Source organism: Tilletiaria anomala, assembly GCF_000711695.1.
Source record: "Tilletiaria anomala UBC 951 chromosome Unknown K437scaffold_42, whole genome shotgun sequence".
Taxonomy (NCBI): domain Eukaryota; kingdom Fungi; phylum Basidiomycota; class Exobasidiomycetes; order Georgefischeriales; family Tilletiariaceae; genus Tilletiaria; species Tilletiaria anomala.
The window spans coordinates 49,071-67,117 of record NW_013546980.1 but is presented as its reverse complement, the minus strand read 5'-3'; the positions used below and the strand labels follow the sequence as shown (position 1 = coordinate 67,117).

General features: G+C 53.8%; 4 protein-coding genes across 4 annotated transcripts; 1 reads left to right on the top strand and 3 right to left on the bottom strand.

Moving 5' to 3' along the window:
• Window positions 1-477: 477 nt before the first annotated feature.
• K437DRAFT_256578 (Oligoxyloglucan reducing end-specific cellobiohydrolase) lies at window positions 478-5,827 on the bottom strand. The gene is made up of 6 exons (XM_013387740.1): window positions 5,147-5,827; window positions 4,979-5,082; window positions 4,806-4,908; window positions 1,062-4,741; window positions 761-980; window positions 478-642 (listed from the first exon to the last, which is right to left on the bottom strand). Exons 1-6 carry the CDS (start codon window positions 5,474-5,476, stop codon window positions 607-609), a joined length of 4,473 nt encoding a protein of 1,490 aa, XP_013243194.1. The 5' UTR covers window positions 5,477-5,827; the 3' UTR covers window positions 478-606.
• Window positions 5,828-8,585: 2,758 nt separating this feature from the next.
• On the bottom strand, window positions 8,586-9,345 carry K437DRAFT_256576 (uncharacterized protein). The gene has a single exon (XM_013387739.1). It carries the CDS (start codon window positions 9,249-9,251, stop codon window positions 8,895-8,897), a length of 357 nt encoding a protein of 118 aa, XP_013243193.1. The 5' UTR covers window positions 9,252-9,345; the 3' UTR covers window positions 8,586-8,894.
• Window positions 9,346-10,894: 1,549 nt separating this feature from the next.
• On the top strand, window positions 10,895-14,083 carry K437DRAFT_256574 (uncharacterized protein). Its single transcript, XM_013387738.1, has 5 exons — window positions 10,895-12,292; window positions 12,354-12,420; window positions 12,512-12,567; window positions 12,631-13,156; window positions 13,226-14,083. Exons 1-5 carry the CDS (start codon window positions 11,070-11,072, stop codon window positions 13,982-13,984), a joined length of 2,631 nt encoding a protein of 876 aa, XP_013243192.1. The 5' UTR covers window positions 10,895-11,069; the 3' UTR covers window positions 13,985-14,083.
• Window positions 13,993-15,416, bottom strand: K437DRAFT_256572 (L domain-like protein). The gene is made up of 5 exons (XM_013387737.1): window positions 15,212-15,416; window positions 15,119-15,131; window positions 15,007-15,047; window positions 14,588-14,926; window positions 13,993-14,514 (listed from the first exon to the last, which is right to left on the bottom strand). The coding sequence occupies exons 1-5, from the start codon at window positions 15,275-15,277 to the stop codon at window positions 14,074-14,076; spliced, it is 900 nt and encodes a 299-aa protein (XP_013243191.1). The 5' UTR covers window positions 15,278-15,416; the 3' UTR covers window positions 13,993-14,073.
• Between the last annotated feature and the right edge of the window lie 2,631 nt (window positions 15,417-18,047).

The window sequence follows — 18,047 nt, the reverse complement described above, 5'->3', positions numbered from 1 at the left end:
GTGCTGTAAATCTGTCATCTGTACAGTGTACGAGGATGTAGAAGCGAGAGCCGAGGCTCGTGAGACAGTTGCTGTTGCAGTATGCACAAAGGGCAGGGTGGGGAGATTCGCGATAAGGAGGTGAAGTCGTCATGAGGAGAGACACTGAGCAAACCCGCTGACGGCCGAAAGGTGGCATGGCTCATGCGCGCACTTTATGTAGCTAGCGTTTTTGTTCTTGTTTACTACAACGGCTAGCCTCATCGTCACTCACACCACGACGACCATGGACCACGCTGATCAAAGAACACCTCACCTCAGCTGCTTCTAAAGCGATGTGGGTCGATCTAGCGGCTTGCCAGAGCCTTCACGTTGCCACCCGCAACTCTCCCCGGCGACGAAATCTAGCAGTCGGTGACTCTGCAGGCGCTGGTAGAACCTGCAGACAAGCTCTGCAATATTTGCGTATTCCAAAAAACAAATCTCAAATAACAGATCCGTAGAAAGTCCATGAGATTTATCTTCGATGGATGAGAAAGTTCTTCGTGCTACAAGAAACAGTCTTATCACATCCTCAGGGCGACCCCGCGTCATGCAGGGAGCTAGTCGGCACGCTCGGAATGCACCTCATTCCAGCCCGTCTTCGTCATAATCGCGCAGAATCTGTGTCGGATGGGAAGGAAGAGGGATGCAAGTGATGAGCAGTTCAGCACCCATAATTCATTGTGCCTCTTTTGCGAGGGGGTAACAGCAAAGAACCTGTTTCTTCTGGGAGACTCACTTCTGCATCCTCGTCGGATGACACGGTCCGATACCCTCCATAGCTGCCACGGTTTCGCCGCAGTCGATTCCCAAAGAACGGTAATTGTTGCGCTACATCTTTGGCGAAAGCAAGGAGCTCACCCAAAGCACCGATTACAAAGTAGGGCACGGAATTGAGTGTCTGCGTCACCGTCCAGTCTCGGTAGTCCACACCCCCTCCACCCGGCAGCCGTATGCGCCTGATGCAGAGGACAGAGGTCACGTCAGCAAACGAGCCCTTCACTTTTGGGCAACAAGGTCACACGCCCGTTCCGGCTCACCCTGCATTCGATACCTTGCCCTTGATAAACCACCAGTAAGCGACGACGCCAGCGAGCATAAACGGCCCAAAGATCATGGTGATCCACCAGAAGAAGCCATGTCCCCTGAGCGTCGGGCCGCAATGGTGCGCCTTGCCCCTGTCTGGCCGTGGGCCTCCCTCGCACTGTGACATGGGAATCTTGCGATAGGGTGTGCGCTCGTACCAGTACTCCTGTCCCTCGGCCCTGCACTGCGCCTCCGGATGCGCGGCCAGCAACGTCGCACCAGGCACCAGCACACAGCGGTCGTTGACATCGCGGTAGTGATTGAACTCGCATTCAAAGTCGTCGTCAGTGCATGCGCACGTCTTAGTCACACGGCCGCCATTGGCAATCCCTTGGTCGCCAATGTAGCACTCCGCATGCTGCTTGCGACGCCAGTAATAGACTTGCTGCCCGAACAGGCACAGCTCGTCACGCAGTTCCGATGGCGACCACAGCTCAAAGTCGGAGCTCTCGCTATCATTTTCGAGCAAGTGGCACTGACGCTGCGCCAATTGCGAAAAGTCAATGTGCACTGCCGTCGTATGTGAGGAAGAGTGCGGCTGCTGCCCGAGCAAGACGAACTTTCGGCGCCTGTCGAAAGGTCCGGTGACGATCGATCGGATGCGCAGCTTGTCGCCAAAGCTGTGCGTCTTCCAAGATAAGCCCTCATCCAGCGTGTAGACAAAGTGGTCCGTCGGACCCTCGTCATCGACCAAGACAATGATCGAACCTTGGTCCCCGAACTCCCATCGATGAGCGCCCTTGCGGACCTCGCTCCATGTAAAGCCACCATCGCGGGTGAAGAACGTGTCGCTTTCTGCATATGGTAACAGCTTCTTGCCGACATTTCCAACACCAATCATCTGGCCGACGGCCGATGGACTGCTGAAGGTCGAGCTCGGGTCGTCGCGCTCCGTGTAAGAATGCAGGTGCAAGGTGCAGCTGACGTCAATGCACTTGTACGGATTGCCGTTCGAGTCGTGCGCTGGAGCCGGAATCGGCTTCCAGCGCGCACCATCGTTATGAGTGATACGCGATTGCAGCTCCTTCACTCCGCTGATGCTTGCGCCATTCGCGTTGGAGACGATGTTGACAAGCGCAGTCCCGTTGAGGCCAAACATCTTCTCAAAGTCGACGTAGCCATCCCGATTGCGGTTGACTTGGTCGATCGAAGTGGAAAAGTATGTGCCATTCGAATTGCTCTTGAAAAGCGTACCGTACTCGCTGCCAGGCTTGGAGTTCATTGTGACATGCAGAAAGATGGCGTCGGTGGAGGACTCGAGTGCAGTGTACGCGCGATGCGCGACGCTTGTTCCCGGCGGGAAGCGAGCCTCGGCCCAATCGACGCCATTTAGGGATACTTCGAAACGAATCGTCATAGTGTTTGAGTCGAGCTTCGCGACGACGAAGTACTCGTCAAAAGTGGCGAAAGCGACTGCATGGTCGAAAAGAACACTCCGCCGAGCGTAGAACTCGGCGCCAGACACGATCTGTAACGTACTGGTTGGCGAGCGCTGGTTACCTTCCTTCGGTATGTAGCTCTCGCAGACGATCGTTCGCGGGTTGAGCTTGAGTTTCGCGTCTCGCAGCCAGCTGCAGACACGGACGTACGTGTCAACCAGCTTCCACGTCCTGCCATGATCTTGCGAGTAGTACGCTTCCGCATGACACGTTGCTGACATGCTAGAAGCGCAGTCACGGCTGCCGGTCCAAATGAGCCAGTCGGCGTGGGTGGGGTGGAAGTCGAGGACGGGAACGCCAAGACCGTTCGCTTCGAGCGGAGCGGTGAAGAACTGCCATGTCCTTCCGCCGTCCGTTGTGTACTGCACCATTTGACCCGCAGTGACGAGATACGCGCGTTTTCTGTCGTACGGACTGGCAGTCATGTGAAGGAACAGCGCGTTGTAGCCCGTACCGACGCCGAGAGGCTGGACCTTCTGCCAGCTGAGGCCCTCGTTGGTCGACTGCCAGATGGTTGAGTCGGACAGCTGCACAAGCACATTCGGCGAATCAGGGATCCAAAGGTAGTCCACCACCTTGGCCGGGAAATCTGTCCTCTGCGTGCTGATCTGGCCAGTCGGAGTCTTGACATCCTTACATGACTTACGAACCGGTTCATCCAGCTTTGCTCCGCCTTGGCACGTGTTCCCTGGAATCTTCCTATAACCCGATGAGGCCAAGTAGGAGTTCTGTTTGGCGGTGCACGCGCCTGCGGGTAAGGGAATCTCACCCTCGGGTGAGCACTTGCCGCTGGAGTCGGCCAGGTAGCCAAAGTCACACTCATAGTCATGCCCGGTGCATTCGCAGCGGTCCTCATGGTCAACTGGGTCCTGAAACTTGTTACCGACGTAGCAGTCGGCGTCCGCCTTGCGGCGCATGTACCACTGCTTGTGGCCCATCAAGCACGAACCTGACGCAGTCTGCGCGTACCACTTTTCCAGATCGCTGAAGCCACACTGTCGCAGGCCCTGCGCAGCAAAGTCAATAAAGACCGCGACGACGCGTCCCTGATGCACACTGTCCCCATGCTGCCTAGCTTGCAAACCGACGAGCAAAAACTTCTGCGAGGTGTTATCCGGAATGGTGGTGAGGAACTTGACACGCATAGTGACGCCGAGGTCGAGCTCTTTCCAGGTCTTGCCATAGTTGCGTGAATACTTGAGCTTGCTAGACGAGTCTTCGTCGGGTGCAAGGACGAGAATAGAGCCTTGATCTCCGAATTCGTACTTGTGCGCGTCCTGCGCCACCATCATCCATGACTGGCCGGCATCGGTGCTGAGCCAGGTGTCGCACTCCTTGTACTGTTTGAGATGGTTGCCGACAGAGCCGACGCCCATGACGAATCCTGGCGCGGTTGATGAGAAGACCTTGCCGACGTTGTGCAGATGAGAGACAGAGTGCAAGTGCAACGAGCAGTGCTCTATGTCGTCGGTCTTGCACGTTTTCCTATGAAGATTGTCCACTTTGATCCTGCTCCAGCGACTGCCGTCGTCGAACGATATTCGCGTCTGGAGCTGCCCTGGCCCTTGCGACGGCATCTCTACATTTACAAGCATGACGCCGTCGATGTTGTCAAGGTGCTCGTAGTCCACTATGCCATGTTTGTTTTGATGAGTGTTCTCGAGACTCTGGACAAAGTCGATGCCGTCGCTGCTGGAAGTGAACAGGGCCCCGAGCGAGCGAGACCCGCTTATATCCTCCTCCTTGACATCGACGACCAGACTGTGGTCCGTGCTGGAAACGATGGTGTATCCATTCTCGCGGATCTTGTTACCATGCGGGAAGCGCGCTTTGCGCCAGATCTCACCATCGGTGGACACAAAGAGCACTGTGTGGCCGCCTCCTCTCCCAACGTTCCCCGGCTCCTTCAGTGCTGTGATCAAAAACTTCTTCGATGATCCGATGCCAATGAAATTTCTTGCATCTCTCCCAATGCCAAGCGAGACAATCCGCCGCGTCTGGAAAAAGTCGTCGGAATAGTACAGCCGCATGGTCGACCGCTCGTCCTGCCCATTGGAAGCGCCAATGCAGAAGATGCGGTTCAAGCGGCTGGTAGAGATTTCCATGGTCGGAGTCGCCTTCGCCCACATGCAGTGATTGATGTACTCGAACATGGGCTGGGGATCACTCTCGAACCCGTTGGTGGTCAAATATGCCTGCGAAAAGTCCATCTTTGCTGTCAGTGATGCTAACACATCACTTCCAATTGAGAACGCTCACCTCGTCACGGCAGATTGACATGCCGAACCATGGGTTCGTAACACACTTCTTGCCAATGAAGATGATATGGTCCCAGTGTTTCGGGTCTGCGTTGAATTCCAGCCTGTTCAATCACGCATTGGGCTGAGTGGAGCAATCAAAAACCAAAAGAATTCCAGCCTCATTTCACATACGGCATGCTCCGTTCAGCGGGGATTTCTGGACTGGTGAACTTCTGCCACGTCCTCCCCCGGTCGATAGTTCTCCAATGCTCTTTGTTCTTGGATAGAATGTACGCCTGGAAATGGAGCATTGCCTCAGGAAGAAAACGTAAGATCTCTGTAATCGAAGCAAGGACATACCGTGCTCTTATCAAAAGGGTGCTCGATGAGCATGTGAGCCTCCCCTTTCTTCGGTACTTCTAATGGCGACCATGTCTTGCCCTCGTCCTCACTTCGCCACACTGCATTTTCCTCACTGCTGTGCCATAATACCACTCTTGAGTCGACGAAGTAGTACACCTTTGCCGGCAAGGTCTCAAAGCGATTGACCGTAACCGCAGGTGGTTTTGAGGCCACTGCTGCCACTCCATTGCTACTGGATACCAGCAGCGCCAAGGGTAACATGCATTGAAGCAAGAGCAAGAACAGCGCCGCAACGACCCGGCCGCTACCGGCGGCGGCCAAGCGCATGCTGCGCAGCATATTCGCCAGCGTTGCGCAGAAGCCGAGAAGGTGAATATGTCTCCCGTACGCCTATATGCTTTGACTTGGGGTGCGAGTCAGACTGGAGACTGAGGAGGGTGATCTAGCTGCGATGCGTGGCGCGACCAAAGCCGAGCAACGATGCCACACTTCCGGAGCCCGAAAGGTTGGCGGGAAGGTGTTGCTTCGGCGTCCTTCACCAGCGATCGGGAGCACTCAGCGGCCGAGTTATGGGCCACCCAGGCAGGCTCACGGCTCGTCAGTTCCCGCCTATCGAGGGTCTCTGATTGTCAGGCGAGCAAAGCAACCTTCACACTGATGGTTCTAGTCCAGTCTGGCTGAAGCACATGTATGATCTATGGTCAAGTGGGTGCTTCGGTATTACGACACCGCACAAGAGAGGCTGCTAGCTCCTTGTGAGTGTCTGGGGAGGGTTGAGGGGACTCCCTTCTCTCTGCGAGGAGCAGCATCTCTTGTGTCTCTCAGTGGAGCCAGGCGGCGGAACGGCGCCAATCGTGAATATCGAAGCGGAACTCGGAGAAATTCAATTTCAGCTAGCACTTCCTGCATCCAACCCTGTTACATCTTGTCTGACTCTCTGCCAACAACGAAAGGACAACCCAACCTCATGCAGATCATCATCTCAGCACATCTTCACGGTGCACATAAATACGAAGTCTGTCTCCTACTAGTCGTTACCCGCGCAGTCTATGAATTACTACACGGCGGATCGAACTCGCCTCGACACCGTTATTTCTGGGTTTGGCCCCTTGTTAGCTTCTTCTCAAGAGATGACCTTCCACCGTCTCACCCAGTTTCTGGATACTTTCGTTATACACTTCGCTATACAAGCTCATGCCAAGGTCATGTATGCTTAATACCAGGAAAGCGTCCGCCCATGCACTTTCTCACTCGGGTAACCAAGTCTCTATTTTTTCTCGCAATCTCAGAATCAACTGCATAATATACTCTTAAGACTATATACTTCAAGCAAAGGCCATCTGCTTGTCTGTATACTTGCTGATATCCAAGACGCTGGTAGTCTTTACACACGTAAACCGAAAGCCGGTCCTTTGATAAGTTGTGGGTGTGCATGGCGAAGTAGCACGGTAATAGGAAGTTGAAGAGTCAGTCCACGGAACCAAGTATTTATCCCCCCCTGCTTTCGTTGTAACCGTTTAAGGTATTGGTCCTGGGTTCATCAACTAACCGTCCCTCAGGTCGCGCAAGCTATCCAGGAACTTGCCGATCATATGATGCACATTGCGGGTATCGTAGAAGAAATGCATTAAACCCAACCATAGTTGTTCAATAATCCCATCGACCCTCACCACTTTACAATCAACACCATATTCGAGCTGCAACCGATACGATCTCTCAGCCAAGACGAACCCAGTCGCCTTACCCTCTGTCAAAATATGCAGGCTAGTGAGGAATCGAAGGGAAAAATCAGTTTACGAAACCGCGTAGTCGCATCAGAGAAGTTATCTCTGGAAACTTGAATTAGTTCAAAGCATTTTTCAAGTATGGCGCAGATACCTGGCAGCCAAAGAAGATTACGGATGGGCACCTGTTGGCGGTTGTGCCGCGTGAATCACATCTCAGGCACACCTGCTGCACACTTCTGACCATTCATTGTGAGATCTCTTCCATCCTGACCAACCTGTTCCTTAACGTAGTCCTTAAGGGCTGAACGCTGCAAGCCTACAGTATTGGTTTGACGTGAGTGAACTCGTGACCTCCTTGTCGCTTTCCGAATAAAGCTTACATCAATTGTCGCGCGCCGTTGCAAGCAGCTCAGCAGATGCATCCGTCGAGTGCATTCGCAATGGTTGTTTCCCAGACACCGTCCAAGCCCCAAACGAGTACTACGGGCGCAACGCTCAACAAGGAGTGCAGCAAAAGCTCGAGATCCTCCCGCACGAATGGACCGAAATGTGCAAAACTGGGAGGAAGTCCTCCTATCGTTGCGGCAGCTGGCCATGCGCAGCCTGAGAAGTCTCCCAGCGAAGGTTCTGCCAACGAAACTTGTCCTTTCGAAGAAGAGTGGCCCATTTCGGTAGCGGCCGGACTTCGCCCCGAGCCATATCCACCGACTGCAATCTTGAGCCCATTACCTGCGTCTAACCGTCTAGCGCTTTCGGCCACCGCGCACTCTTGACTTTCCATCCACACTAGCCCTCTCGTTTGCGGTGCTGGCGCCGCAGGCGAGCTCAGCGATGCCTTTGGCAGTAGGCCGTCAGCAACTACACCCCCGCCTAGCAGTGTTACTGAAGCACATCGCAGCCAACGTCCTGCACCTGCAGCGACGACGGTCAAGCCTGCGGCAGTATGCAATCCGACATCAGCAGCCTCCATAAAGAGCAAGCCCTCTACCGCGGCTATGTCGCCTACCGCAAGTAGTGCCCACCGCCCATATCGATCCACTGGCTCGTGAAACGAAGGCGGCTCATCGAAGGCAACATATCTTTCAACGCTTGGCCCGAAAGCTGCATGCTCGGAAATTGAGGTAGTAAATCGCAATCCATCCTCGACGGTAGAAGCAACGTTTCTTTGTAGCAGATGGATATTTACCAATGCGGACAAGAACAGTACGGACATGGCTCGGTCGGACTGCTCCAGCTCGCTGACTTTGAGGTGTCTAAATAACAGTATCAGGAGAAAAAACATCAATTAGGTCACTCTGCTCTCATAAACTGACACGTCTGTCAGCCTGCACTACGCTACCTCGCGATTTGGTCCTTGACATCTCCTCTGAGTGTACAGAGTGTGATGGCTTTCCGAACTCTAAAGGGCTGCATTATGGAAGGTACGGTCCTATTTCTTGGCCGATGTCATGAGGCAAGTGGACATCAAAACCGTACGAATCACGTTGGGGAAGAGTTCCCAATCATCGGTCGCGATGTGCCGATTGTGGCAGACGAGGTCATTCCACGCCGACGCCACAGACAACTGGAGGCCATCATCTAGCAAAACATGGCCGGTACACCTGCAGCTTCGGCACGAACTCGAAAAGCCGAGATATGACTTTGGACAAGAGAAGAAGCTGGCACTGACTCTCATTGGACACTGCCAGCTTGGCACAAGCATCTTTCAGCGCCCACGCTCCTTCAGACCATGGATTTCGCCCCAAGAGCACTCAGCTGTACCCTTTTAAGCACTACAGGAACATTGCTGACTCTGACCTTGACCCACACAAAAAAGGATCTCCGGTACCCGCGATATGTGTCGCGATCGGCGTCCTTTAGCGAGCAGACGAAACCAATCTTTTCCTGTGATCAGAACATTGATTGACGCCACGGCTTCCTTGTTCGAAAATGGAACTTCGTCCAAGCTAGGAATGGGCAGGTTTCCGCATGTTGGCAGATAAGGTTCGAATTGACAGGAGCCTCTCCGAGTCTCTCCGCTATCGATGGCATATATGGTCCGCCGACCTCGCCATCTCCGATTTCGTCATCGAGTCGGTTGAACGCGGATGCATACCGCTATTTCTTGCTTCTCTTCGAGTTCCGCGTAGAGAAAGGCCGTCCTGAATGGCTGTTAGATTCGAAGTCCAACTCCAAATACCAGTGGCGCTGGGATCGCCCTTGACTTGCTGAAGATGCGTTCCAAAGGGCTGTGTTCCAAGGCTTGTTATGATGTTGCTGAATGCACATACAAGTGAGACGATAAGCACATATCCTACGTTCTTGGAGCCACTCCTGCCCGCCTTCTTGCCTTCAGCATGGTGCTCCCATTGTTTGCATAACGTAATGACTCGCATCTGGTTGCAGCTGCTGAGAAAGTCGCAGAATCTTGAAGAAAGGGGAAGCCACTTTGTCTCCCAGTGAATCCTCTGCATCCCTGTCATCCGTGGCATGATCTCCTTCAGCATACCGAACATGCCATACACATCTGCCTAGTTCTCGATCAACCCATCAAAGCGGGTCAAGAATCTTGCATCTGAAATTCTCTCTGCGCCACGAAATTCCAACTCTCAACCTTTCCCCTCACACCCTTCTCTCCAGATGGGCCAGTCCCACGCATAATACACCAGTTGAGCAGTTTGACGGTCCGCATATACACAGTCAGTGATTTCACTCGCCCAGTTCGTCCACCATTGACGCTCTCCGGGTCACAGGTTTTCCGTACAGATCACAGTCTCGAAGCGGATGATGAAGATCCGCATGAGACTCGGTCCCTGCAGTCAGAACTTGCAAATTCTCTTAAAGCCGTCAAAGTGCTGCACATCTGAGATTTGGACGTGCTAGAACATCTTACGCAAGAGCAACAGCCGCAAGTGAGCCGAGTCGCTTGGACAGATAGACAGCCGACAGAAATGCCACACTCACAGAGGGATTACCGCTCTACGCAATGTGCGGCTTGCTTATGCACATCTCCCCAAATGCTTGCTACTTGCCTCGTTCATGAATAGCAGTTCTGGAGCTTGGAGAATGAAGCTTGTCCTTTAGAAACTACCATCACCTCTTTATCGTCCTCCATCACGGCTTCGAGGCGGCTGCCTTCATTGACTCGTGGCCTCAAACACGCGCGGCTAAACGAAATCTCTACGGCGCATGTTCAGGGTGAAGAGTTGGATCAGGCCTCTGTGTTCTGAAATCCGCATGGAGCGACGCTGTTCACATCATTCAAGTTACGGGTTGTGGGAATTTCGGGCTTCAGCTCGCCCATTTATCGATCAAAAGCATGAAGACAAGTGGGAACAGCGGTTATGTCGAATGCCGAATGTCGAAAGTGAAGGGTGGAGATCGATGTATGGAGTATCGCGACAGAATACTTGACTGTTGGCGACCGCCTATGAAATCTCACACCCAGTTGAGTTCCAGCGTACGTGTACGACTCACCGGCCCCCAATCATCATTGACCGTTGACTATAAATTTGGCCCGGAAAGCGTCGGAAGGCAAGGTCTGTCCGGAAGGGGCTGCTCGAGCTCCGGTGCTACCCTCCCCCACTATGACCGCCACATCTTCTGCTGAGAAGAAAGAAATGTTGAAATGCGCGGAGGTAAGTACATACTCACGGTCACCAAGAGAGGGAGGGTCTATTGAGTCTGCTTCTATGCCTCTAAAGCATAAACCACAGCAACCCCTGGAGCGGGCGTGGCCTGTAAGCCCTGATCCGATGACTTTCCGGACACCTCTGCTGCCCCCGGTGAATCTCAAGGAAAACAGCATAGACGGTGGAACCATTCCGGTATTTCCGATCGAGTTCCACTGAAGTGTTAAGCCAACTGTTTCCATTGGCAGTATGGCGGAGAACTCGAGACAATCCAATGCAATGGCTTTGGGTACTAGTGCGATTTGTCATTGTCCGAGTTCCGTTCCGTTCCGATGCGAAGCGTTGTTTAAATGACCAATATCGCCATGCGAAACTGAGCGCAAGCCGCGACTCCAAAATATGAAGTCCACACACGCCGACGAGAGATCGCGAGAGCTATACTGACGAGCATCAATGGCCCAATGAAACAGATGTCAACACCAGCAACCCAGGCCTTGGATGCATCAGAATAAACTCACGTCGAGACAAACCGTTGCCAAGAGCACCTTTGCAAGATGCACTCAGGGTGATATTAGCAGCAGCATGGAAGTTTGGTCGGAAGCCGGACCGTCCAGCGCCAACTATGCGCAGACCTTAGATGCCATACCGACCGCTACGCTCGATTCCGTCTTCGCACAGCTCCTCGGTCAGAATCCATCCTATGGCGACATAGAGAGGCTTGTTCGCAACTATGAGGCGATCGAACGCGCCGCATCAGAGGCTTCCCCGCATGGAAGAGTTGCATCGCTTGATGACGCGGAGCTCGCAGACTGCCGGGCGTGTGCGGACGTCCAGCTCGGGCCCCTTCTGCGTAGACGCTTCTTCGAAACCGCAAAGTACAAGGTCCAACGAGCCTTGATCAATCTTGGCATCAGCCTGCAGAACGGAGGGGACGGGGAAGATGAGCACATGGCCCCAGAGCAACACATCCCGGTGGCGTCGCAAGTACGCCATGTTGCTCATCTTCTTGCGCGCGACGTCCAGTATCTCATCGCCCTTCAATGCAAAGGAGCAGAGATCGATGCCTATCGTCTCCAATTCTGCTCTCACGTCAAAGCCAGTATTACACCTGCATTCCTGGCCGCGCTCCACTCCGAGTTATCCGATATCTTCTGGGCACATTTCCTACATTCGCCGAAGCATGATACCAATTCACCGCTCCTACCTGTGATATCAACCGTATCGCAGGAACAATATCTGTTCATCCAGCGAGTGCGATTCATTGGCCTTCGCATTGTTTTGGACAACGCGCTCGACAAGATCCTTGTCGATGCTGCCGATCTCATCGCGCGATTCGCAGCGCGGCTGCCATCCGAGGGCGAAGTTGAGGATGAAAGCCAGACCATGCAATCTTGGCTAGACTCCAAGACTGCTTGGCTCATGTCTCAATTTCCGTTAGCAGATGGACTCTCAAATCCAAAGCTGGAGAAAATGGACCAGGTCATACAAGGCCCAATCGGCATTCAAGCTGTGCAGCTGCGATATCTGATCATCTCGCGAGAGACAGACCCTCAAGGAGGAAACAAGTACGATGCGATCGCGGACCTGCACGCCAATGGCGACTTCCTTAGCGTTACCTCTGCACGAATCAGCGCGGATAAGCTCAAGCAACCAATGCTTTTGGGCTTGCAACCATTACATAAAACGGACCTGCCAGGGACGCAGCAGCAGCAACAACAACAGCTCGCGGATCATCTGCAACCCTTCAAAGAAGCGGAAGTTAGTTTAGTCAAGGGATTTGCGAAATTCGGGATGCAGAGACAGAGGTGAGCTGTTATACTTCAGCGTTCTGTCAGATGAAATATCGAACTGACATTTCCTTTCAAGGGTCTCGCAATTCTTTGACGCGATCAAAAATTTCCCGGATTGGACGAATCCTCTAATAGACCTTAGGGTGAGGCTTGGCCGCGAATCCCACTGCTGAACCGCTGCTAAGTTGTGGGTTCCAACGCGCCCGGAATTTACTCTTCCATCACTCTTAAAAGGACTGCATCAAGCACACAGGACAAATGGACAAAGTGACTACCGCGATCAATGCGATGTGAGTTACTCTCACAACAACATTTTCCAATCTAGAATATCAACTGATGCGCCATATCCGAAGCATCCATCGACGCCTCTTACATCCTGGCGCACAAACGCAAGACATCATAGAGTTCTTCGTCCTTTTGATCCACGCCTTGCGTGCGACGCAGCACGGGGACGTGATGCTCTCGCGCTTAGCGCATCCGATTCGCAGGTATCTCCGTTCGCGTCCGGATACAGTGTCGGTCGTTGTCTCATCCCTGCTCGGTAACCGGCAGTCGTTCGAGCTCCTGCGCGAAGAGCTCGATAGGGCGAAACACATCAAGACGCCATTCTCGCTCGAAGCGACGAAAATTAGAGGCAAGGATGAGGACGAGTACGGGGATGCAGAGGAAGAGGAGGATGAAGGCGGCGGCGAGGCAGACGACGCGACGTGGCAGCCGAGACCGGTGGATGCAGGGCCTAATTATCGTAAAACCGGGAGGAGCGACGTCATCAGCATGCTGATAAGCATCTTCGATGATCGCGAGGGCTTCATCACGGCATTGGAGAGGACCATGGCGGAGCAGTTGCTGCAAGTCAAGGGATACCAGCATGAACAGCAGGTGGGTGTTGCGCAACGCGTCTGCTTCAAGCGATGTTCACGCTCTGACCAACTATTTCGTCTCTGCCAGTACCTGAGCAATCTCACGCTGAAGAATCGATTTGGGGAAGCGCATTTTGCGCGCATCGACATCATGCTACAGGATATCGTCAATTCGCGTCGATACGATGCAGGCATGCAAGACCGACCGCTTAGCATGCCATCAATGAATGCCGATGAACTCACACTCGTCAAGGCACTTCACCCCATCATCGTCTCTCGGCACTGCTGGCCAGACTTGACCGGTGAGGCAGGCAACACCACCAACATGTTCGCTCCTAGCGGCGGCAGCAGCGGCATGGGCGGTGGGGGGGCGATAACGATGATGGGGGGCGGAGGAGGAGAAGGCGGCACAGCGGTGCCATCCTACGCAGCTGGTAGCACAGGCCGCTCAGGCAACCTACGCATACCCGGTGCGGAAGTGGCGCAACACAAGTTACCCGCTCGCTTCCAAAGCGCGATGGATACATACGTGGAAAGCTACAAACGCAAGCGGACACCACAGACGATGCGCTTTCTTCCAGGATTGGGGACAATGAGCGTCAAGCTCACCATGGACGACGGCCGAGTGATCGAGGAGGACGATGTCACCGCGCTGCAGGCTTCCGTCGTTGAACTCGCTTCGACGAAAGGTAGTAGCGCGGTCGTCACGGCTGGTGAGATCGCAGTAGAACTGGAGGTGGACAAGGCGTCCGCACTTAATGCGCTTTACTTCTGGACGACTAAGGGCGTCCTGTTCGAGTTGATCACAACAGCAGAGTCGTTCCAAGTGATGGATACGGCTGTGTAGAGGTGTCGGTTCAACCAGAGTTGTCTTAGATTGCGTGCATCAGCTGTGTGCAATGATGCCACAAATAGAAATACACAACGAAAGGCGTGCTATTCATCCTCATCCATATCTTCCTCGTTCTGCGCCTCCTCTTGCTGCACCTGTTGCTTTTGCCCACGCCCACCAGCCTGCGCACTTTTTCCGGCGCCACCCTTCTTTCCTGCCTGCCCATTCGCAGGGCCAGTGTCATCGTCCTCGAGCGCATAGCCCAGTCGAAGCTTCTCCTCGAGCCTCGTGATTTCCTCGAGGCTGCTTGCGCTCTGGATGGCGACCTCGATTTTGCGCTTCTCTTCTGCAGACAACAACCGCCCTGCTGCACCTGCTCCCATTATGGCCTGGCCCGGCTCAAAGGTTCCAGTCGTTCCGCCTGCGGACGACGCCTTTCCTTTCAATGCTGACGATGTCATCGTGGCTTTCGCAGCAATGGAGGCTGCTAGTGCGGATGGCCGGGCGTCGTTCGTTTCAAACAAAGACTTTGCCAACACTCGTTCCTAACGTGCGAGGCGTTCAAAGTTCAGCTTCCCATGACAGTAATCACTGCTTTTTTTCCAAGTATCCACTCACAGCATTCTTTACCCTCTTAAAATCGAGTACGCGTACTTTCTTGCACCTCCAGATGAGATATTCCCTGTAGTGTTTTTGCCGAGCAATCGGATTCCCCATCAAACTGAGGTATTCCAAGAATGGAAACTTGGCCAGCGCATTTCCGACATCCGCTAAGCTCTCAAGACCATTGTTTGTCAAGGTAAGGGTCTTTAGATACGGTAGCGAGTGCGCTATCCGCGGGTCGATGCGCGCGATGAGGTTGTTAGAGAGGTAGAGTGACCTCAAGCGCTTGAGCAATGGGAAGTTGGACAGCGATCGGATGTCATTGTCGGTCAAGTCGATCGTGTCATTCATATCCTGTAGAGAGAGGAAGAGTCCGTTCAACACGCTAAGCCAGCTACGTCAGATATCCATGTGAGGGTAACAGCGAGATTCACTTGTGTGACACCCATGTTCTCGATCGCCGGAATCTTGAAGCCTGCCATCAGAATACGAAGCAGTGATGTGAGCAATTCACACTCTTAGTTCGACCAAACATGGCGCTCGTACCTCTTAATGAAAGCTGCGACGGCGAGAAGGGAGGCATCCAAGTGAGCAACTCGTGTACGCATGCGTGCATCAGCAACCTTTTTACACACATACCTCTCGATCCTTAAGCGTATTGAGCGCGTTATCACTGCGGGTGATCAGCTCTGCTGACAGCTTCATCGTCGCTTCTGGCCGCCGAGGCTTCTAGATGAGGTCTCTTTTGCTTGATCGGTCCTGATCCTTGCGTTTCTGCTATGAGGTCGCGTGATGCCTTCCTTTCTGACGTGCATGTGCATTGCCATCAAAGGTGGAAAGCAGCAGAACCCAGAAGACACCATTGCTGAAATGAGCTTGGGCAATCAAATGAACACCACGAAGAGGATAATATATGGGTCGGCTTCATGGTTAGGGTTACAACCACAGCATCCAAAGAGGGTAGTCACGTGCACAAACGCGTCGCGCGCAGTATTAACGGCCAGTCGCCTGCTCCTGGTCCACAGGCAATGTGATGAAGATCAACACGCGTCTCTCGGTGTTTCCACTCAACTTTTATGTATCTAGCGATTCGCCTTTGACCATAATATCCAACAACAGCCATCAAGGCTAGAAAGCTTGACCGTGTCTAAGCCACAGACTCATCGGCTCGCTGGGTTGACATTCCGAAGGAGTCATAATGGCCGGTCTCGGCTTCGAGGTCTCGCCACTTCGGCTGCAGCGGCAGCTGATGGACGATCTGCATGATGATTCTCTCGAACTCGACCTTCCTCCTCGACCAGAAGGTCTAACGCTTGAAGATACGTTTGTCTCTGGCTTATCCTTGCAGACCAGCACTTCTCGAATGAGCGATACAAGCGTTCGGGGACCGACGCCACCTTTTGCGGTCCCTCCGAGCTCCGCAACAGCACGCCATCCGTCGCCCACCGTGGTGGCCGAGGCTCCAACTCCCAGAGCCAGACCCACGCACAAAGCAGTATCGAATGGCGACGCCGAGCTCTCTTCGAGCAGCCTGGGTCTACCGGTTCAATCTTCGACGACGAGTAGTGATGGCCTTGCGTCGGGCCGCTCTTCAACGACGTCCAACGGAAGCCCTGGGCAAGGACGTGCCGCGGTTCGAGAGGCTCACTACCAAGCCACTCTTGCGTCGGTCCTTGCCCGGAACGCCTCCGTTTCCTCGACTGAAACCATTGGAACTAATGAACAGCAACAAAATGAATATGACGTTCCCGGTGCGACGAGCACGTCACTCTTACAACTCAGCGACACATCATTTGATGTGTCGACTCAGACTAAATCCAAGACACCTGCAACGTCTACACCTCAAGCGCGCAAGACCGCGACGCCACGCTCTTTCTATGAAGGCACCACCTCTGCCTCTAGTACACACACAGCTGTCCGTCCTGGCACGGCACGCATCAATGCCCGTCGCCCTTCAGCGGATATTGCTTCTAATGCCCGTACTCCGACTGGGGAGCAGGCTTACCACTCAGCAGATGATTTTGGACAATCCAGCAGCCAGCGCGTTAACTGGAGCAGGAGTCGCGAAAGCGCAAGACCGTCACTGTACGATCTTTCTATCAGCACCATTGCTTCGGAGTCAGAGGATCGATATCAAGGTTCGGAAGATGGCAGCGTCAAACTTCCAACGCCGAGCTCCAATCGTGCAACTTACACTCCCAGCTTCAATGCACCGCATGAGCCCTCCGACGTTCATATTGAAGCGTCCGAAAAGAGCGTGGGTCTTACCAGCGATGGGGCAACGCGCTCCAGAGCTTCCGTCGGGAACGGAACGGCGAGATGTGAGTCAGAGCATGGCGATATCCATATGGAATCTTCGAGCCTGAACCAGCATACTTTTCATGTTCAGCCAACAGCAGGACCAGTAGCAGCAGTGCTTCCGACATCAAAGCTGGCGGTACGCCCCAACTTCTGAATGAAGAAAGTCAGAGCTCACTTGTGGCTGATAAACCAAACGGCGTCGACAAGAGCAGTGATCTGCACCCCGACTCCAGTCCCCATGTGCAACAGGAGGCACTCGGATCGCTCACCAATCATGGAAACATGCCAAATGTCACCGTAGATGACACTGATCAGTCAGGGTCACGTTCCAGAGACAAGAAGGATCTGCGGACATACGTCCTCGATAGTATCAAGAGGCATGAATCGCTGCAGTCTGGGCAGCGCAGGCGTATTGTCAGCGGGGAGAGTCCGCGGGCGGCGAATCGCCTCATGACTCCCTCGAGAGTCAGTAAGGAGAATGAGCCTCCGACGAGTAGCAGCGGCACGAGCAGTCTTTTTGCTGGTCCGCGCATGGATAGGGTCGGGAAAGCTAACACTTTCAAAGCAGGTCGCACACCTATCCCTCGTCGTGTATCGCCTCTTGTTGCGGAGGTAACCCCGAGTAGGGACGCTCTCAGCGACGCGGTATCCGAAACCTCGTCGAACGACCTCATGCGCCCTGTTCACGGTGGCCTACATGCTAATGCCTCTTTCCCCGGCCTGGGGGCTGGCGAAGATGCGCCACCTTCCGGTGCAAGGGTGGATGACAAGGCTTTGATGGAGTATCTGCACAAGATCAACAGCCAATTGGATGCCGAAAATCAAGAGGTCAGGGCAGAGAAAGACTTGTTGCACAAGCAGCTGAGCAAGGCTCTACGCGAGTTGGAGGCATCCAAGATTGAACGCCAAGACGAGAATGCAGAGGGAGGACAAGTCTCGCAGATAGTGGCTTTACAAGACAAGGTGTCTCAACTCCAAGGATTCGTCTCGGATCAGCAAGAGGAGCTCATGGCGCAGGAGGAGGAGAGGACGCGCCTGATTAAGGAGTTGGAAGTCGCACAAAGTAGACTTCGCGAAGTTGAGCAGGCCTACATTTCCACGTCTGCCGAGTCGACATTGCAACAGCTTCAGCGTGAGCACGACGAAATGCGTATTCAGCTCGACTCGGTGAAGG